Source organism: Sabethes cyaneus, chromosome 3 (assembly GCF_943734655.1).
Source record: "Sabethes cyaneus chromosome 3, idSabCyanKW18_F2, whole genome shotgun sequence".
Classification (NCBI taxonomy): Eukaryota; Metazoa; Arthropoda; class Insecta; order Diptera; family Culicidae; genus Sabethes; species Sabethes cyaneus.
Window position 1 is genome coordinate 96897756 of NC_071355.1, and position 23248 is coordinate 96921003.

General features: G+C 42.5%; 1 protein-coding gene across 1 annotated transcript in view; it reads left to right on the plus strand.

The window, feature by feature from the left end:
* Nucleotides 1–23248, plus strand: part of LOC128739903 (protein eva-1 homolog C) — a 200749-nt gene that overhangs the window by 56745 nt on the left and 120756 nt on the right. Inside the window, exon 2 of the mRNA XM_053835405.1 lies at nucleotides 20511–20633. Within this exon, the coding sequence (XP_053691380.1) occupies nucleotides 20511–20633 (123 nt within the window). The remainder of the gene's footprint in view (nucleotides 1–20510; nucleotides 20634–23248) is intronic.

A 23248-nucleotide genomic window follows, 5' to 3' on the forward strand; every position in this document is an offset into this window, starting at 1 on the left:
GTACCAAAGTTACACTTTTTAATTTGGTTTGCACGACGTGCAAATTAAAAATGGTTCAAATATCATTCTCAACATGACATCATTTGCTTATACAGACAATCCACATAAAGACGATTTGTTTGTACTGACCTAGCGTGATTAATCTGTTTCACATTCCGTTTTCCCAACGATTATGGTAAAAATCCGTTCGGAGAACGAAATATTCGCTGCTTTATAAGTCTTGGTTTGAACACTCAACCCAGCTAGCTCAATATAACTTTATCTCAGGGTCGGCAAGCGACCTTCGGAGGACTCGTACAACCCGACAACTTACCCGAAACGAAGCGGAACCACCAGAAGGCGTCAAAGAACGGAGAAGAATGGAATACTGGCTCTATTTTAAATATAAAAGAAAGGATTTTACATGCATGCAAGCTTTTATTACCGATTCCTCGATGCAGCGCTGGATGTCACATGTTGGGGCCCATTGATGAACGACGAACGGAGGGAGAGGAGACCTACTTAGATGACGGTGGCTCTTTCTGGATCCCCAATCCCGTTGCTCACGGGATGATCGTACCGCTACTAGTTCGAGGATGATTCCGGAGGATGATGTCTTAGTAGGGGACCAGGATACCCGTGGCGAGTAAAGTGACGCCAAATCTGGTCCTGGTCGCGAAATGTTCGGCTCACGTGGTCGCCCGATGAATTTGTCGTCGAAATAAACTTCTCGGCCGCTTTCGTTCTGGTCCACTCGGTAGCACCCGGGGAATTCCCGCTCGTGCTGGTTAACACGGGATTCTCCAGCTCGTGGAACCTCGTTGGTGCTTGAATAGGTCACTTAGCCGCGTAAACGTTGTAGTGATCCGGATTACACCGGATTCTCAGGCATATTTCCTGACACTTGGCACACGTCGAGACTACCGACAGGGAGTTAACGTTTTTCCCTTCCGAGCGTGATAACGATCCATTCGCAACTGTCCCGAGTCGATCTCTCCGGCCTGCGATCAACCCGAACAAACTCCCCTCCTTTCCTCTTGTCTCCAATCTCCCTGCCTCCCTCTCCCTCTGTTATCACCACCGGATACCACTTTTTCGTGCAGACGAGAGTGGTATAATTTTAGCTGTTGATGATCAGGAACGTTTAAGGGGTTATTCATTTAGTGCGGACTTTTTGCCGTCTTTTTCGTTGCGGTTTTTCCGTTACAGAGGGTTTTAACAGGATGTTACCATTTAATGAGTGAGGCTGTCTCTGACTTAGGTTATTTCTTACGGAGCCTTTAAGAGCCTCCGTACTAAACCCCAACACCTGGTCTGGATGTTCCGGGGTGGACGCCGAAGGTCTCTTTTAGGGTCCTAAGTCATCAATCAGACAGTGTCTCCTCACTCCACTAAATGGTAACATTCACATCGATTATTTTTCCGCAAAATTTTCGTAGCCTGATTATCGGTTGGGGAATTTAAGAAGGGTTAGTACATACTTATTCTATGTTAAACAAAAATACAAAAATATCAACAAAAGGCAAAACAAATCAAACTAACAACAATCAAAAAGAGCCAGTTAGTTGAACAAACAAAACTAATTTATGAATTTTCTTACAAACTACACTTAATAACTAGACTTACACACTACAAAAAAACAAAACCTTGACGCCCTGGCATTGGTACCGTTTCATTTTAAAATGACCGGTAACAGCTTGCATCTGCCAACTGAATCAAACCATCAAAACAATAACAAAGAGCAGGGCGGCCAGTTCATACAAGTTTCAGCATATTTGGGGTGGCCAGTTGTTCAAATTAAAAAGTAACCTGGCAAGTTTGCATGAGGAAGCGTTCAAACGAACGTGGGTCCACTGTACTATACTGTCGTAAGTCAACAAACACCTTCCGTCTCCCGCTCCCGCCGTCGTCGCGTGTTGTGAGCATTGTAATTCCCACTAATAATTTTGACATCGTGCTTTTGGTTTTGTTTGAATAACCATGCCTTTGACTTTTTGAGTAGCTTCTGAAATTTATCAAATACACCGAAGGCAACACGCACCATGTATGACCACACAAAATAGGTCGAGTTTCGATACACTATTGTGCGATTCACCAATTTTACCCGCTCGTGCACTTCTGCGTGAAAAAAGCTCATTCGACTCCCTCCATTGTTGGCTACCTCTCTCAATAGACCAAACCTCATGTTTTCGTCTTGACTTTGAAATGCGGTCAGGTATATATTAATATTTTTTTGAAACGTTGGCTCTACAATTGATGAAGGGACAGTAGGGGAAAGTAATGAAGAATGTTTTGAATGGAGAGGAAAGAGTGAAAAGGTGAGGGGGGGGCGGCTAGTTTATAGCTTGGTTCGACCCATGCACCTTCCAGCATTGAACAAAATGTAGGAGCCACAATGACAACTTATTAAGCGTAGCTACCAATAACCCCCCCCCCCCCCCAACTCTCACCTTTCCACTCTTTCCCCACCATTCAAAAAATTCTTCATTACTTGCCCATACCGTCCCTTCATCAATTGTTGAACCACCGTTTTAAAAAAATATTACCTCTCTCAACTTCCATGGACACCGTAAGCTCGCTTCCATATATTGCCCCACTTGGTCTAATTCTCCACCATTTTTGCAACATGCATATAAGCTGTTGTTTCGAAAAAGCACAGTATCCCGGAACGGGGGCTGTCAAAGCTCCGTCTAGGAATTGTGCGTATTTTGCTTCCGAATTCCAGGGTGTTGAGATTTCAGATGTGTGTTGTGGAATATGGTTACTGTACGGTCGTTCGATATATCTGCAACGCAAATAAATCGCGTATCGGCTCGTGTTTGATATGGCCAAAACTTGTGACGATCTGGTTACACCTGGTCTGGGCTACACAGCATGTCAATCGACGTATCGCTGGCGTTCGGTGAGATTAGGTCGAAAGTTGGAGACTGGGTGTCGTTTACCGTAATCCCGTTATCACGAGATCGATATCCATAGTGTTAAATAGGGACTTGCGATGGGGAAACCAGTTGCGATTTCCTTGCTTCCTTCTTCCAGCATAGATTCCTGGGCTACTCGTCGCCTATTCATTGAGCGTCTCGACTTCGACTCACGCAAGTCGGTTTCAACCCAGTCGAGCCAACTAGCACATTAGGCTTCTCTATTGCAGCTTGAATGCGTCGTTGAATCTCCTTACTCATATTATATTCCTAAACTACTCATGGATTCCCTCCTACAAGACCGCCACTCTCTTCTCCGGGCACACTCCACACAACCGACTTCCTCACTCAATCAATCAGTTCAATCAGCTACCGACGAACAGCGCCGTAGCGTGCAGTTGGCCAGACTGGCCCCCGCCAAAAGTGCTAGCTCTTGGGGGCACCAAAAATAATCTGCATTTTAGTAAACATTAGCAAAAACAAACGCATTGGATTGAGCGATTTTTCATGCCTCGTTACCAGTGATTTGCATGCTGCAGCCATGGCGAAAACTGTCAAACAATTACGCTCGATGATTTGTTCGTACTACGAGCTCCACTCCGTAGCGAAGAAGTTGGTCATGGTGAAGCCCTTCGTATCCGCTGAATAGAGCCAATTTGCACTTACAACATCCTCCCCTGCGAGAAAGGCGAAAGCATTGAACAAAAACCAGGTTCCAGCCACCCGACAGTGCTGCGCGACCGTAACGCGCAGCAGCAGCTGAAGATGAAAACGGAGAGCAAATTGGTCTTATCGTTCCGCACCTTAAGTCGGGAGGTCAGAGCAACCGGCTAAACGACAAAGAAGTGTGGCATAAATGGACATTTTTATGCAAAAGCGTCAGTCGATGCTGACTGTGTCGAAGTAGCATGCAATCGCCCAGCGAACGGCTAAAGGTGCTGGAGAAAAAATCTTTCCGGTGAAGCACGATGTCACAATGGGCGACAAAAACTACTTGACGCAGGGCGGCAACAACTGGCAAAGTACCAAGTACTTTAATCCTCGGTCAAGAAGATAAGCGATGACTTCAATTACGTAGTCGTGCTAACGTAAGAACTAGTATGAATCTTAAATAACTTTGGACAGTTTATTTTTTGTTCTTACAATAAGTATAAAATTACCTTTGTGCCGACCGTTTTCTGGTAAGTAATCCCATCTACCCATAGTTAGACTCGGTCCCATAGATGTACCCGTACTACTTACCCGAAAACGGGTGGCACAAAGGTAATTTTATACTTATTGTAAGAACAAAAAGTAGTGTCCAAAGTTATTTAAGATAAGCGATGCCGTCTAATATATCTTCTCAAACAAGATCCTTCTGCGGCTGACAATCAGCGAGAAGAGAATGTTGAAGCCGTTCTTGTTACGTTCGGGGTTTACCGTGAATGAGTAGATACGAAGATACAGTGTCACTAGAGGAGATGAACCGGCCGAAGATAAACGTGGTACCGACGAACACCAACGCCAAATTATAACCTTGGATGGAACACGGATTTAGGAAACAAGGGGGGTGCCAAATTGGGTTTGCGCCAAGGGCGCCACAATGTCACGCTACGGTTCTACCGACAAACAATAACAAAGTTGACCTGCAGTATTCGTCCAGCATTACCCGTTTTTTGAATACTATGTTCGATGTGAAGCTGCGCGAGTGCATGGCTCATGAAGGGTTGATTTTTTATGGCAAGGCCTGCGACACCAACCCCTTGTGTCGTCGGAGAACCATCCTGCGCAGTACTGTTTATAGTCTTACCTTTGCGCGGAGACAATGATCGGCCACTCTTAACAAAAAGATCAGGCATTCTTTTGAGCCGTGTGACCATATTTTGCCACGGTCACAATAAAATCCTTTGGTCACTGGGCCAGCTTGATTATTACCCTTATTTATATTGTTATTTTTTTGTAAATATTGTAAGTAAATGTCTGAATGTAAAATAAATGTCAGTTCTCTGTGCTTGCATGTTTGAGAGACGTTTATTTTATGTTTAATAGCCCAATTGGTTGGTGTCCTCGAATATTATTTATTAAAAATTGTTTTCCCTGTTATTTATTTAAATTATTTTCCTTTTTTTTGTTATTTATTTGTTGCATGTTATATTTTTTGGTTAGTTTAGTTTTGCTTGATATTATTTAGGATTCAATTTTATGGTTAGGGATAGATTAAATAAATATTTTGCATGCAACGTTACTTTAAAATTATCATACAGTTAAAGTTTGATCGGGACACCAACATAAAACGATAAAAATTGTTATAGATTTAGTACCATCAGCAGCCGTAGGAAAAACAACGGGGCAGCGGGATGAAATGCAAGGGGGTTCAGGGCGGAAAACGGACCGAGGATGGTTAAAAGCACCCGCAACTGCCGGCGTGGGAGATCTTGTAATTAGACCGTGAACCCGGAGGTATACAGTGCGCGAGGTCAAGGGACCCACCGAATCAGGCCAAACACAGTGTCGTGCGAACGCTAAGTCCACCGATAGCCTACCCGAACAGTACGAGCCGTAGCTAGTGAGCCAGTGTTGAAATCGCAAAGGGGACTAGCTTAAGGTCAAAGGACCGATCGAAGAGTGTCGTGAAAATTCGTCCCACGCCAGTTTGGACGCTAATCCGCAGTTTTATTTGTGCGCAGTGCTTCTGGGTTGCGATTCGGCCGTTCGTTATTAGGCCTAGATACGCTACAGTGCCCCCGTCGGTGAATTACTGACCGTCAGATGCAAACAATTCTTGGCCAGCTTGGCTAAAACTTATTTACGGCCGTGACTATTGGTTTTGTGCACCCTGTCATCATAGCGGGACGCCGCTGCGTCCGTTTGTACCTCCTGTAGTGGATTCAACCCCTGGATCACTCCTCGCATCACCCGTCACCAAAGTCGACCAACGAGCAGCAGCAGCAACCATCCCGGCACGCGGGGTGACAGAAGGAAGTTTTCCGGCGAAAATTGCGCAAGTAAAAGTGACCTACTAACCCTTGTTTTAAAAATAATAAATGTATGGTCGGTAATTTTCGAGCTGTAAATTTATTTAAATTTGCACTTCCTTTTGCTTGTCTTTGAAGTTTGCTAGTTATAGTTTTATTCCGCTCAGTGACCATTGGTGTTGGCGTGGGTTGTAAGTCCGCCATTTTGTAGTTTTTTCCAGGAGACCAACCAAGACGACCCAAGCCGGTAAGAAACAAAGGCTATTGTGATATTGTATTCAAAAACCTCATTGTACAAAAAGAATTGTAACAGCCGTTCCTAACATGGAAAACAGACGCTCGGAAGCCTGTCACCATACGGCCTTGGTTTCTACCGGGGTTAGTTATCTAATCTCCATCAAGGTTGCTCGTATCTCAGCTGCTACCACAAGGAGGTAGAGATGGAAGTTGTTGGGTAACAGGCTGAGAATCACTGTGGGGTAGGACTGTCCTGCTGTATGTCTTCCGATTTTACTTATTTTTACGTACCACCTCAGCCAAGCTAAATTTGATTAACTTATGTATGGAACACTTATAGAGCTTATTATAAAGTATCGAAACCGTCACATTGTAGTCAGTAGATTGCTTGCATAATAAAGAAGTTTCGTGGGAATTTTGATTTGCTTATAGTCAAACGAATGTAAAATTCTTGCTTCAGTAAATTTGTTCGAAATGGTCTCGCACAACGAAGCAATCTTTACAACAATTTCGAAAAACTTCCTCGAGCGTTTCTTTGTCTTCAGATTTTACGGGCCGGTACAACCTGTGCCGTGAAGCCTCCTTAGAACTGCCGTTTTCAGTACTTTCTGCACATCAGTTTGCGAAACTCCTGCCATTTTGCCGCGTCTTTCGATGACAACTTCGTGCTCCGTTTGAAAACGGCCACCAATTTCGAATAAGTTGTAGCACTGACGAACTGACATGAAACATAGAAGAAACCGCTTTGATACACATCGTCATACATATTTTGCTTGCACACTAACACCCTCTGTTATGCATATTGTGAAGCGCATTACATTTGTAGGGTGCGAACGGTGTGCGCCGTGCGGCCATGTTGCGAAAAATGTTTTTCGGATGAGTAGTTTTTGGACGACGGAATTAACACAAGAATCTCGTCTATTTGTCTGTGGTTTTGAGATCAGCTACCTTTGCTTTTCTGCCACATACACAATAATGAATTTTCACCAGTAGATTTCCGGCCTAAGCTTTCAACTAATTCGTTACCTCTCAATTAGCACCACGATAAAACTAGAACTTAGCGATTTAAAATCTACTGCTTACCAGTGGGAGTTTTAAACGAAGAACTTTTTGAACTACGTATTTTTCTAAAGGGGAGTGCACCTCTGAGTGCACAAACTATTACAGGATTAGAGTTACACTCAAGTCTTTTTTTACACGGTTTGTTTTTTTCGATTACTCAAGAACGGTGCAACTTAGGAACCATTTACAAAATACGTGACGAATGTCGGGCCTCTCCCAAATGTATTGAGAAATAAATTAATGGTCCCTAAGTTGCCTCGTTCTTAATATTCGAAAACACAAACCGTGTAAAAAAAGTACTTGAGTGTACTATTACACACCATGAGAACTGTTTTCTAGCTTTACTTGTTTTTTCAGAAATAAAAAATCTTGATTTTATTAAAACGTTCTCCTGAAAGAGTGCACTACATACGAAGTGGAGATAAATTGGAGTAAAAAACCGATGGTTTATTTGCGAAAATCAATTTAAATTATTTTCGAAATGAAACTGTAACTGTCGCTCATCAAGGAAGAGAATAGTAAAAGTTAAAAAGATTTCGCTTTCGTGTGAAGTTACAAGCAATATCCATACACAATCTTTTATGAAGAAATTGACATAAGGAAATTGTTTTCTACCTTCAGTTTCACTCAGAATGAGAAAATCTTACAAAATCAATGTCAGGAACTGTAAAGTGTGTCATCGTGACACTGCACTAAATATGATTTCAAATGGAATTTAAATTAAAATTAGTTCAAAAATGCGTATCACAGAGTTGAAATAAGTTGGAAAAGCTTTTACAAGAATCATTCGCTGACCCTTGCATGATGAGTTACAAGAGCCAAAAAGAGCGAATATTTCAATACAAATATTATAACTTGGGCAAGTGTTTACCGTGCCGGCAACTCCATTTCATTTATTTTTTAAAACTTCATCATATGTTACCCAACAAACATTTTTGTTGAATAACAGCTTCTCAAACGCTTGTTACTTAATAATAAGCTATACAATGGTTGAACAAGCTACTATTCAAAAAAATTGTTTGTTGGGTTAGTTCAGATAACAATTTCTATTTTGTGGTGCAACTGCAATTACGTTAGTATCAATCAATTCAAGAAACTGTTTGGTAAATAAAGATTTTCTCCGTGCCGCGAATCAACTATTGAAAGTCCCAAGCTCATGAGAGGAATTCTAACATATAAACGGAATAAAGCTCCTTCACATTGTTTCTGGGCGAAAATGCAATAGACTGGGGAGTAACTAATCAATTTGGAATTTTCCATTGCTGCGGCATGCATTTTGTTTGGAATTCAAGTGTGAATATAAAAATATGCTCGAGAAACATTAATTCAAAAATTCCATTCCACTAACTAAAGCAGTCTCCACTCTAGCGAATTTTACCGTTGAAGCAGGAACATTTCAATTGGATATAAAAATTGAATCTTACCCATAGAAAAAACCAGCAGCCACTTTTTCGTACAAATCGCAGCCACATTCAAACAAGTTTAATTACCTCTCATTTGAAAACATCTTTTCTACAGCAAAAAACGAAAATCAGTGGTAATGGATTCGAATCTAGAACTTGCTTGGAACTATAAAATGGGTACCAGTATAACAATAAAATTCCAGCTTTCTATGCAGAACTTTTCACTCCATACCTTGCATTAGTCTCCAGAAGGAGAAAAAAACACAGAAAAGTTTTAATACGGATAGTGCTGGTTTATTGCTCTCAGGTGCCTGAAGAGCCAGGTGAATTGGATTACACTTGCACAACTCAGGGAGCGAACACAAAATTCAACCACCAAATCATTGCGTGCTGAGCGGAAGACCATTGACAATTCCAGTAGGTACCAGAGTTGCATTGATTTTCAACCACGGTATTCACTTCTTTCCGGCTTTATACATACACTTCCGATGGATAGGCAAGGGCTGAAACACGACACGTCTTTTTTTTTCTACTTCCGAAATAGCTGAAAAAAGCCAAATTCATGTTCCTTGGGAGAACTTTTTTTATTATGCCGGTTGTCTGTGTGCATTGTTGCTTCAACTTTGCCGACTTTCGCTGCCGGTAGTGGGGGAAAACCAAACAGGCCGGAAAGTGAGATTGAAAAAATAAACGTGAAAAGCTTTCAAATAGGATTAAGGTCCAGTACGGTAGGATTTCGTGTTGATGGAAGGATGGATGAATGAATAAAAATTTTATAATTAAATACTACTCGGCTAAATCTCCATTATATCGTGGGTAGAAAGAAAGGTGTTTGTTAGTCAATTGAGAGGTAATGCTACTCAAGCTTTTGGATAGTCAGTTTTTGCTTCTGATGGTTTCACTTAGGGAAGAAAAATATTTCTTATGCATCGTTTGCAGACCTGTTTAATGGAATAACTTACTAAATAAACGCAAAACAAGACTTTCAAACTGACTTATTCAGAAGGGCGTTCTCGCTGGTTTATCCCTTTTTATGGGAACAAAACCGTTGCAGATCCTTTTCGGTTTTCAGGCGTACTTAAAGTCAATGACCGTTGAAGCAGATGGGATGAGAGTTTCGTAGAGCACTTACCTCCCTATCCCTCCCGGTTATTCACCATAATACCGAAACCAAACCAATGTTAAACCTTTTTCTATTCTTCATCGGTTTTTACTGAGTTCGTCTGGTTTCTGGTTAGAGTTGTATGGAATACAAAAAATAGTTTCCACCAGTTGTATCATGCCCAATAAAAATATGCAGTATTTTGTTGAATAATAAGTACATTTTTGTTATTTCAAGAGACACCAATGTGTTTTTACACAATATTATGATGGTCGATTGTTTGATTTGAATACAATCTTTTGTTATTGTTCGATCGGTGCTTCAAGCTGTGACAAAAATTCGGTACCCACCACGATTACTCAACAAATCGGAAATATCAATTCGATTGGCCCAATAATGCTCCGGTGGTTGATGAAAAATGGGCATAGTTTCCTAACGAACTGACGGTGTGGCCATCAGTGACTCAACAAAAGCGCTTTCAATAAATCAACATAAGCTGCCAAGCGACCCGAGAGCACAGAATAGCATTATTTGTAGCTCTCTTAGAGCAACAATCAATCCTGCCAAATGATTCCGTGTCCAGGCACTGCGGTAGAGTGAGCTAATAGACGATGATGAATTTGATTTTCGCATCACGTCAGCCTTTCGAAACCGTTTCAGCAGTCTTAATATGCGTGCATACACAGCCCTACACAGAACTTCCGCCCATGGATCCGCCTGTGGGTCAAACAAAAACCATCCGGTGAAATACATTCATATTTGATGTAAAATCTGGACCGAGTGCCAATCTCCGCTTCCAGCACAACACGGCTAGCCTACTCAATTTTGCTCGCCTCAAGTGATTCAACGCATTTCCGAAACAAAAACCCTTTATAATACACCTAAACGGCCTAGGAGACCTTTGTCATACTAACGTAACCTTTCTCAACTAAAATGGAAACTTTAGTTTTTTAGCTTCTAGGTAGTACCATTGTGAGATGTGCCTACTCTATTGGCTTGTCGAGGTATTGATAGTGAAATATTTTATTGAAATTTACCGTTTCTCCGTCCCATATAGCCCAAGTAGCGCTGGTAGCCGTTCAAAAGTAAATAAGAACCTATCCGGACGCTAACATTGATTCGAATCACTACCCGAAACATTGATTCGAATCTCTGGTAAAGATACGTCAAAAACTCTCTGACGCGACTGAACTGGATGTCACCGAAAGCTACACGTTGTCTCTCAAAACCGCGCTGCCGGAAGAGGGTGAGCTGGATGAAGCCCCTCTTGAGATTCTTCGATCTCAACGCGCAAAGCGGCAGAACGACTGTTGACTTTTCTTCAGAGGTCGCATGAATTATAAGACGGCAGCAGCGCAAGCGGCAGATTGACTGGATTCAAAAGACAGTCAAATGATCGTTCGAAAAGCGCAGGTTGAATGCGGAAAGCGTACGCATTCACGCAGTCACATTCAACTTGCGATCCCTTTACAAGCCCTGGCGGAGAACTCCTTAGGCCGTGTGACACCAAATCGACGTAACGAGTGGTTTGACGACGAGTGCCAGCAGCTGAAAAGGATGAGAAGAACGCATCGCGAGTACAAATGCTGCGTACAGCCACCCGTCAAAATGTGGAGGATACAAACAGAAGCGAAGATAGCAAACCCGACTCTTCCAGAAGAAGAAACGCCACCAGGAGGAGAAGGAATGAAGAATTCGAGCAGCTGTTCCGCATTCACGACATACACACACGACAAGTTCAATCAGAGATTCAACGAATCTCGGAAGGACTTTATGCCGCGGGCTGAAATGTGCAGAGATAAAGATAGAGATATCTTGACTGATGACTTTTAGTGATCGTAAGGTGGAAGAAGCACTACGATGAACACCTGAATGACGTGCAGGCGGAAGACCATGATAATGGAGGAAGTGACCTCATTGGTGTAGCAAGCAACAAAAGAGCGGGAAAGGAAGCAACTGAATATCAAGATTTGGGATACGGAAGGACTACCGGAGCAGCGGAAAGAAGAGGTTATTTACCCTATCTACGAGAAAGACGATAAGCTGGATTGTGAGAACTACCGAGCGACCACTATCCGGAATGCCGCCTACAAAGTATTATCCCAAGTCATCTTTCCTCGACTATCGCCAATTACGAATAGTTTTGTGGTTATCAGACCAGCTTCATGGAGTCCCCACTCATCACCTGTTCACTGATTTTCAAGCCACATACGATAGCGTAAATTGACAAGAGCTATAGTAAATTCTGGACGAATACAGCTTTCCGAGTAAGCTTACTACAATTATCATGGCTATAATGGATGGGATCCTACGCTGTGTGCGATTTTCGGATAGATTGTCGGAACTATTTGAATCTCACAGGGTACTTCGACAAGGAGATGGTCTTTCCTGCCTGCTATTCAACATTCCGCTTGAAGGTGCTATAAAACGAGCGGAGATCGAAATTTGGGGCACGATTTTCAATAAATCCAGTCAATTTATCTGCTTTGTTGATGACGTGGATGCTGTCGGCAGAACATTTGAGGCGGTGGAAGATCAGTACACCAGATTAAAACGCGAAGCAGGGAGAATTGGGTTGAAGATAAATACGTCTAAAACGAAATATATGCTGGCGGGTGGGACCGAGCGCAACAGGGCCCGCTTGAGCAGTACCTTGGTAGTCGACGTGGATGAGTTTAAGGTAGCCGACGAGTTCGTATACCTTGGGTCACCGGCAACAGAAGACAACAATATCGGCCGTGAGATCAAAAAGCGTATTATCAGCGGAAGTAGGCCCCTACGGACTCCACAAATAATTGGGGTAGAACAATCTGAGCCCCCGTACAAAGTACACACTGTACAAAACGCTAATTAGAGCGGTTGTCTTCTATGAGCATTACTGCTAGATCTACGAGCACTCAGAGTTTTCGAACGGTGGGTGCTATGAACTATCTTTGGCAAGAGACCGGTGTGTGGAGGCAAAGAATGAACCATGAAGCTCGCGTGTCTCTACGGCGCACCCAGTATTCAGAAAATGGCTAAAGCAGAACGGATACGTTGGGCAGGACTATGAAAACTGGAATGCCGAACAACTATCCTGCAAAAATGCAATGCGAAGACCATTGAATCCGGTAGGAACAAGACTTAAAGGGGTACGCGAGCGAGGTGGCAAGAACAGTCGTGATTGGCGGAGATTTCAACGCTTGAGCAGTGGATTGGGGATGAAGATGTACCAATGCAAGAGGCAACAGTCTACTATAAGCACTTGCGAAACTGAATGTCAACATAATGAAAAAAAGCACCACTATCCGCAAAGATGAGCGAGAATTCGTTATCCACGTCACCTTTCGCAGTCCGTCGCTGGAGGCAAATACAAAATGGAGAGTTGGCGAGGGTTACAGTTAGTCACAGTGGCCATCACGCGATCCGATACATCATAGACCAGCGAAACGCTGCGCCTCAATAGGGGCCTTGATGCACTACAAGCAGATCAGAGTGTGAACCAACAGTCCGGAACGCAGAAGAGTTGACGGAAAGGCTAGCGAGAGCCTATGACACAACCATGCCTAGGAAACTGGTACCCAGTAGGGATGGGAACTATCATTAAAAATCGTTACTGATAACTATCAGTAATTTCAGTACGTAACTGATAACTATCAGGAAATACCAGTAATTTTACTCATCAGGACATTGAAGCAAAAAGTTGTAAATCGTAATATTATAACTTCTTTGTAAGTTTACTTTGTAATTTACCAAGCGGGCTTTTTGGAGGCTCGCGCAACTACGGACCAGATTTTTACCACCCAGCAGATATGTTGGGAGCACATCGTGCCTACGCATCACACGAACCAGTCGATCAAGACCAGCAATTGCACTTATTGGATGAACACGGTTTCCCAGATAAACTGACGCTACAGATCAGAGCTATTGGATCGAGTGGTGTGTTTCGTGCGCATCTCGGGGACACGCCCTTCGAGACGCGGCGAGTGTTGACAACGTGACAAGATGATTGATATCATAGCTAGGAACCTTGCGATGGTGGAGGCAACCTACACCAGGTTGAAAGCAGTAGTCTAGGAAGATCAGATTAATAATAAATACGTCAAAGATCACATACATGAAAGGAAGAGGCTCCAAGGAACTAAACGCGTGCCTCTCACGGATGGTAACCCTTGACGGCGACGAACTAGAAGCGGTAGATGAATTCGTGTATTTTGGACTGCTGGTGACCGCGGACAACATTAGTAAGGAAATCCAGCGGCGCATTCAAGCGAGAAATCGAGCTTACTTTGCCCTTCGCTATACGATACGATCAAGAAGCATACGCTACCGTACGAAGCTGATAATGCACAAATCTCTTATAAGGGCAGTAGTTCTTTATGGACTCGTAAGGTCGCTCATAGGGGTATATACGCGCCCTTGCCGTGTCCGAACGAAAGGTACTGTGGATATTTGGCGCAGTACAAACTGAAAGTGAAGAGTGGTGGAGACGTATGAGTCACGAGCTACAGGCATTGTTTGGAGCGAATCCCATTGTACATTTGGCGAAAGTCAGTAGGCAACGGTGAGCCAGACACGACGTAAGAATGCCGGATGATAGAGCTACGGAAACAGTTATCTTCAATAACCTCACTGGCACCAGGAACAGTGGGCTCAACGTGCAAGATGGCACGATCACGTCGAAAGTGATTTGTCACTTTAGAAACAACAGGAAAATTGGCGATGTGTGGCCAAAGTTCGAGTTAAATTGAGACGACTGCCTAAATCAACACGAGCTACCCCGGCTTTAGGCTACTGACGTTGACTACGATATATTGTGGCATCCACGTTTATCGTACGCAATTACCGACCAATAAGTTTAATCTAACTAATTTTTCTAACGGGACAACGTAACTATATCAGTAAAAGCAAAGCCTAGGTGCTACATTCCGTTATCGAAACTTGACCCTCTGTTTTTAAACGACAGACTTCGCAGCCAGCTGTTAGAGTACAGGAGAATTGCAGGGCCAGTTGCTACGATCCTATTGACTCTAACAGCCTCTCCCAGCCGAGATTCGAACATACGACGACTGGCTTATTAGGCCAGCGTCATACCTCGAGGCCAACTGGGACGCAACTATATCAGTAAATATCAATAATAGCGAAACCTTACTGATACTTAGTCATATTATTGCTTACTGATAGCTATCAGTAGTTAATGATAGTTTTCCCATCCCTAGTACCCAGGTACAAACCACGACCAGCGTACTGGTGAAATGATGCACTAAGCGTCCCTCAAGCTAGCTGTCTCAGAGCCAGAAGACGTGCACATCAAACAAGATCTTACTTTACTTACTTATGTATCCATGCCCGCCGGTCCGGTAGAACAAAGGGATGAAATCAGAGATCTCCACTGCTGACGGTTACCCGCCATGGCTTTCACCTATCGTCAGGACAGGTTCTCGTCTACAGCCCGGATGTCGTTGGATAAGCTCCGCCGTCATGAGCCTCTGGGTCTGCCTCTTCTACGCTGTCCTTGTGGATTCCAGTCGAGTGCTTCTCTGCAAACCTCGTTCGCTCCTTTCCTCAAGGTGTGTCCGATCCACTTCCACCTACGTTCACGAATTTTTGTGGGTATCGGCCGTTGATGACACCGACGTTGGAGTTCCTCATTGGATATCCAGTTATCAAGCCACCAGGCACGAATGATGTATCGCAGGCACCGGTTAATAAATACCTGCAGATATTGTGTTGTCTCCGCTGAGACGCACCACGTTTCGCAGGCATACAGCAGTACGGATTTAACGTTTGAATTAAAGATTCGGGTTTTCGTACGTAGAGTGATCTGGTTTGAGCGCCAAATGTTTCGCAGACCTGCAAAGGCACCCCTGGCCTTCCTGATCCGTGTGGCTATATCAGTCTTGGTACCACCATCGGGCGTTGTCTGGCTGCCAAGATATTGAAAGGCATCTACCTGCTCGACTTGTTGTCCCGCTACTGTGAGGTTGGTAGAATTGTCAGTGTTCACTCTACCATAGACTTAGTTTCGCTACATTGACTGTGAGACCTGCTGCCTGGGAGCTCTTGGAGAGGTCTACAGAGCGGCTAGGGCCACACTGAAACAAGAGATCAAGCGGTGCAAATCTAACTGTTTCAAGGACCTATGTCGAGATGCTGATGCCAACCCATGCGCTTACCACATCACCATGGGAAATGTTCATCGATGGTGAAAGGTTCATCGATGCCTGCCGAAACATGTCCAAACAAGCTGAAGGGGATCATCGAGGGACTCTTTCCGCAGCATGCCCCCAACACATTGTCATGAGCGATAGCATGGCAACACCATAGAAAAAATACCCAGGTAACAATAAGCATTAACATAAACAGTAAATCCTTCGCTTATTGGCATATCTGGCATTTTTACTGCAGGTTGCGGTAGATAAACATTTTGACTGCATAGCTGATGTAAATTGAGATACAAAATTCTATTCTAGTTCTTGTCGGTAATTAGCTCCAAATTAGCATTGTCAGCACTATAAGAGGTTTAGCAGTAAGCTAGCCGTATATTTTGCCAAAGTTGGATTTAAGTAGCATTCAAGGTGACTTAAAAGCTTATTGGCTTGCATTTAAATTGCATTGGTAGTGATTATTGGTTACCTGGGTAGTTACCAACGAGGAACTTGCTGTAGTCGTCAAGGGTTGAAGGCGAAAAAAGCACCCGGGATAGACGGAATCCCCAACGATGCTTTGAAAACGGCGATCCTGGCGTTTCCGGAGACGTTTAGGTCGGTGATGCAGAAATGCCTAGACAAAAGTCACGGCGGGAGTTCCTCATAGCTCGATCTTTGGTTCAACGCGTTGTAATGGTATGTACAACAACGTGTTGACAATAAAACTGCCTAAAAGTGTCGGTTTCGCGGATGACGTAGGACTAACGGTCACTGGTAAGTCGCTAAAAGAAGTGGAAATGCTGGCGACCGATGCCACAGACATGATAGCAAACTGGATTCATAGAGTGAAACTCTAGCTAGCTCACCACAAGATGGAAGTACCAGTGGTTAGTAACCGTAAAGCAGTGCGGCAGGCACAACTTACCGTCGCAGATCATGTCATAATCTTGCAATGGGAGCTGAAATATCTGGGAGTGATGTGTGACGACCGGCTATGTTTCAATGGCCACGTTGACTATCCATGCGAGAAAACGGCGAAGGCCACCAATATAGTTAGGATAATGCCGTATACTTCTGGACAAAGGAGTAGTAGAAGACGTTTGCGGGCCATTGTATCCTCGTCGATACTAATGTATGGCTGTCCCGCTTGAATTGCAGCGTTACATACTAAGCGGAATCAAGCGAAGCTGAAAGGTACATTTGGACACATGGACATGTGAGTCACAACATGACTATCTCGTCGGAGGCAGTATGCGTTATCGCGTATGATTCCCATCGGTGTAATCCTGGGTACCCATCGGAGTACCTGTAATCCAGGGTGCTACAGGTGGAAGGAAACCAGGGGCTTAAGGAAACTGGTGCGAGTGAAGTCTATAGGTAAGTGGCAGCTACATTAGGACACAGCGATGAACGGTAGATGCACGCCTAGACTACTACCGAATAGAAAGCACGGCGAAATTAACTTTCACCTGACACCTGACCTGTTTCTGTCTGATCACGGCTGTTTTAGAAAGTTTACATCGGTTCAACATACAAGGTAACCACTTTGTCCGGAATGTAGAAACGTGAATGAAACGCCAGAGTATGTAGTGTTCGACTGTCCTAAATTTGGGGCTGTGCAAAGAGAGAGAGTTGCCTGCTCTTAACCCAGAGCCTTATCTCTTAATATTGTCGTTGTCGCTGAAATGTGTCGTGAGGGACCACATGGAATGCCGTTAGTACAGCAGTGACGCAAATTTTCTCGGAGCTTCAAGGCAAATGGAGAAACGAGCAGTGATCCAGCATCGGCGAGTTGGACACAGCGCAAGCAACGGAAGAAGTCGGTTCGCGTCAGGGAACTCCCTGTCGGTGTAGAATAAATCCATCGCCGGGGATTATTCGAATATCTACAAACGTGCATTTACAGCAAGAAATCCTACGAGCGACGGAAGTCATCCTTATATCGGCTTGATGAAGTGCAAAGGCACATCACTCGAAGTTGCGTATATTCAGACAGCTACAGACGCTTATGGACACACACTTGCACTCATATATTTGATACACTGGGACTCACTCACACACTGAAAAACATACATCCACGCAGAAGCATTCACGGAAACACACCCTTACTCATAGATATAAACACGCTACACTCACACAATAAACACACGCAACATTCGAGGTCAAGCTCTCACACACATACTCGTGTAGCGCCTCTACCCCACGTGTCCTATTTCTTTACTTTATGAAGACCGGATGCAAGTCCAGGAAGATATTGACCGAGAGTCTTTTACGGTCCGCACAGCGTTGACCTAGTTTGTCATTCCGTTGAAGTCACCAAATATGTGCATGTCGCGTTTATTACTATTCTTTTCGCTACGTAGGTAGTGCAACAGTTGGACTGTTTTTGTTTGTCAATAGCGAGCCACCGCGCATTTCCTATATGTAACATAGAAGGTAGAGCTCAACGATAGGTGTAAAATTATGATTAAATGAGTCGTAAGTCACCCGTCGGCCCATCAGGTTGACAGGGGTGAGAGAAAGTAATCGCGTGTTTACTATACCCGGTTAGAAGAAGTCCGTAGAGTAGCTCGGGCTACCCTGCACTCGGGCACATAATCACGTAAACAGACGTACAGGTCACCCGCGCGCACATGAAGAAAACCTGCGAGGATGGCCGTGGAGGGACGGACGCCAAATATCTTGTCATCCCCGAATCGGTACACTTCTCGACTGGTAATGAAGTAGTGCTACTCCTCCTCTCGAAGTAATACTTGGCGGTACTTTCGAAAGTGTAAGGAGTAGACGGAGGTGCGCACATCAGTGTGCGCGCTGAAAGCCGTCCCTCGCATGGCCAAACTAATGGAGCGATGCTCCAAGTGCTAGCGCTTCGGATGGTTCGGATAAATCCAAATCATTCTGGAAATGTTGCGAAATGGACTATGGTAACCCAGATCAACCTCAAACACTGCGACACAGCACATCTTCGTCGTTGTGCGACGTCGCAATTGTAGCTAATTAATTAAAACGATGTTTATTCGTGAGCTACTCAAACACTAATAATATATTTTTCAATGATTGTCATCCTTATATAAACTTCTACTCTAAGCTATGCCTACTATATCTCCTACACAATAATTAAACTAATTATTCTAAAGGTAACTTTTATAGAACAGTCAGACCGTAGAAGGTGTCAAACTAGCTTTTCAGAAACCAATTTCTCTAAAAATCTAATTGTAGAAAAATTTCTAATCTGCTGATGTAAAGTTTCAGCAATGTTTCAATATTTCATGGAGCAATGTTTGTAAAATTTATAAAAATGTCTCAGTTTCAAAATGAAAACCGGAAAGGCATTATGCTGCATCGATAAAATAAGTTTTCCAGCAACATACTATCGTATCAGTAATGCTTTTATGATAACAGCTGATTCTTTTGTTCTGTAAATTTTTAACCTCTATACGCATAAAGTATAAAATAACAGAAATAAATTTGTCTTATTTTCTCATTAGGATTTCATATTAAAATACAAAATTTCCAAACGAAAAGGAAAAACTTCTAGGAAAAGAAAAGGCTAAGCCATCGGATATCAAATGAAATGTGTATTTTTCACTGGGGAGTTTTTTGTAATATTGTTAAATCTCTGTTTATGTGCACTACCCTGGGAATAGTCCCACGATAAACGACAGTGCTATCAATTAAATAGAAGATACTCAGGAATAAAGCTGACACCCACTTTTTCTAGGACTCTCTCAATAACAAGCTCTACACTTTGCATCCTTGAGCACGCATGGCATTTGATCGTCGAATAATGATAACAAACTGCAGCAATAACTTTGGCGTTGCTTTAATTTTTCTTCATCAACAACATCTTTACACAAAAAATACAAAGAGCTACAACCACCCTTGCCGAACCCAAATTATTTTAACTCAATGATAATGAAACCTATTCTAATGAAATTATTCTGCAACCAACGGAACCACAAACTAACAAAAAAAAGAAGAAATCCTTCTGTGAACAGCATGAAACTGAATGTTCATATTTGCCACCAATCGCGTGACGAAAAAACGGAATCAATTAGCAGTTATTTGACTCACAGCCCAGCGTGCTCAGCCTGCCTCCTCTGTTTCCACTTTCGCTCTCAATGGGCGGCGGAGCTTTTTGAACCTGTGTATGGTTATTATTATGGTACGGAGCTGCTACCACGGAGCTGCTCGTGCAAAAGGGGGTTGATAGTGATGATGCAGACTTCACCCAGATAGGGCTGCCGCCTGCCGTGGCCTGCAGTAACTGGATGAGAAGCTTCGTAACGCTTGCACTGACTGTCGTCGACAGCATCATCATCGTCGCCCACGACGTCGCACAGCATAAATCTTTATTCTACTAATTTGTTCGTCTAATTGTACGGATGAAACGGAGCTAGATGCTGGGAGAATATGATGAACGGGAGCTATAAATATTGCATACACCATAGGCGTTATGCTACATCGTGTGATAATCATAAATTATGTGATAATGTGAAATGGAGATTTATTACGGAAATCTCGGTTTGGCTGCCTTTTTCCGGGTCACTCTTTTTTCACTTGACGTCCACCGAATGATTACTGTACTGTATTTTTTTTTCTTCAGACCACACCACACTATAGGCAGGATCGACACCAGAATTAATATTTCATCGTCACCTCCCAGAAAGTGTCCAGATAAATTAATGTGCTAAAAGGACCTTCTTTCTACCTTATTCTTATTTCAGCACTGCTATCTGGTACCCTGCGAACATATCAACGAGCCGGGTGTGACCGGGAATTGGTCACATTGAGCTGCCCCCGAGGGACGAGCATATCGATAGAGGTGGCTCAGTACGGACAGAGCGGTGGTAAGTGTGATTCCTTTTCGCCGAATTCTCATTTTGCTAACTGACGTCGGGTTTTGCCAGAGGTGTTATCTCATGATTTACTTTCTTTCCGGGAGAATACATTTACTGCGCTGGCAGATTCACATTTGACCCCGTCTGTAGAGCAAACTGTCACATCCCGTTGAGATTTCGATCTCTCTCAGATAAGATTCATGTTAATTTATTTAGGAAAATTTCAAATAGATATTTTTTTCTTGTTAATCATTGACTTACCTTATGTCAAGTAAATTTAATTTATCTTAAAAAATGCAATACCGCTGTTATAAAGAATAAAAAGTATGAGGGGCTATACCTATAGGTTTACGTAGAATTACGAAAGCAGATACAATACGACTATGCTTGATATTTTGAAAATTTTCAACAGTTTGTTAGATACGCCCCAAAACATTATTGCACAATTAGTAGAGTTTTCACCTTTTCTCAACGGTTTATTATGTTAAATGTAATTTGATTCGCTTCCCACGGACAGTGATTATAGATAGTGATGTACTGGAAGTGGTCACCGCCGACAATAATACGGGTTAGGAGATTCAATGACGCTTTCAAACTGGAAGTCAAGTCTACTTTCTCTCCGCAAGACGCTTCTATTAGGAAGCATACGTCGCCGCATAAAGCTCACGATGTATAAAACGCTAATCGGACCACCCCGGCTCTACGCTACTATAAAAAAAATTACAAGGTATACAGCGCTAAGGGTTGTACGAAAGGGTGACGTAGGACTATATCAGATCATCAGATCAAAGACTAATGTAATATTCAGATTCAATTCTTCATTTAATGCAACGGTGGCTTTGAAAATACGAGGACGAGGGTTCATAAGTACAACGCCTGCAACTTTTGAGACATAGAGATTTTAAAAATCACGTGTGTGCATCATAAAAGTTGAATGTTGAATGGTAATGAATGACCAATTTCTGTTTTATTTGTATGAGAGTCCTTATCCGTCTACCACAGGGGTGAGGGGTCTCAAACCACCATAAAATAAATAAATTCATGCCTCCAAAAACTCCCACATGCCAAATTTGATTCCATTTGCTTGATTAATTCTCGAGTTATGAAGAAATTTGAATTTCATTTGTATGGGATCTCCCCTTCTTAAAGAAACCAAACTTCTGATTCATCATAGAAAAAATTAACCACACCTACCCCCCACCACCTGTTAAAAGACGGATGGGCCTCATTAACCAAACCAAAATGGAATGATCGCATAAAATGTCGCCAATGTAATAATTCACTTGTGTGTCCTTGCTCACTGCGAATGTTTCTACGATTTCCATCATTCAAATATTCTTCAACTGTACGATATTGTCCAATTTTTTATTTCAATAAAATATTTTATGTTCTTTGCGTTACAATAATCCAATAAAACAATACAGAATTTGAAAAATTGAGTTATTTATCTTTATAGCAAACGTTTCACGTTTTTTCAGCACTCAGAACATTCGAATAATACAGACAAAAAATCCAAGATGCATATAAAAATTTCAGTTGAAGCTCATTATGACTAGTTCCATAAAAACTAGCACTGTTACAAATGTTTTGAAATGGATGCCTCGAATTAAGTCGAAAAATTTGATTTCGCAACTTTTTTCCGCTCAAGTGCCCAACTCCGTCAATTGGCGGGTTACGAATTTTTATAAATAATCAAACTATTCCTGAACTTAGTGACTAGAGAATATTTTGACGTTGGACTACGTCTTACGGCAAGTTTTGAGATAGGGTGTCATTCCACAAAATCTAAAAATACGAGCGTCACGAAAAATGAAAGGTTTTGAGCGCTAATAGCTCAGTGGTTTTCCGATCGATTTTCAACATTCTTACGCCAATCGATCGGAAAATCTTCTAAGAATTAACCCAAATGAAGAAAAATATGGATTCTTGATGTTGAACTATTGAAAAATTGAAATTAATGAACCTATGCTTTACCAGAATTCTCGCTTCGTGATTGGTTGGAAGATTCTTTACAATGATCTAAACCTATACCAATTTGATATCTGTGCTTGGGAAGTAAGCCAAAACAAGTGACGAAGTTTCCTTGTTTCAACATGATTTCTTAACACCGCGGTTAAACCTAGACCATTTTGATGTCCTTGCTTGGGAAGTACGCCAGAAAGAGTGACAAAACCCCCTCGTGCCAACAGATTTCTTACGAACGCGATTAAACCTAGTCCAATTTGATGTCTGTGTTAGGGAAGTGTGCCAGAAAAAATGACACAAGTTCGTTGTCCCAACAGATCGCAAATTCTTTACTGCGAGACGATTAAACCTCGACGAATTTGATATCTGTGTTGGAAAAATGTGCTACAGCTGTAGTGTTCGGTTATAATACGACTCTGTATGAATACGCATGGTTGCCATTTCATTAGAAGTGTAGTGAAAAGATGTGCTGTTGATAAAATAGGATTGAATTGGTAAAATCCCTTCAACGTGGGAAACCATGGATAATAAAAGCAATCTTTAATTTCAGTAAGGTAGCAGGAAAGCAATAGTTTGTGTTCTTGATTTTGTTAAATTGTTTTCAAATTGTGCATTTAGAGAATTGAACGTATGCAATGTTACTACTTTGATGAATGTTA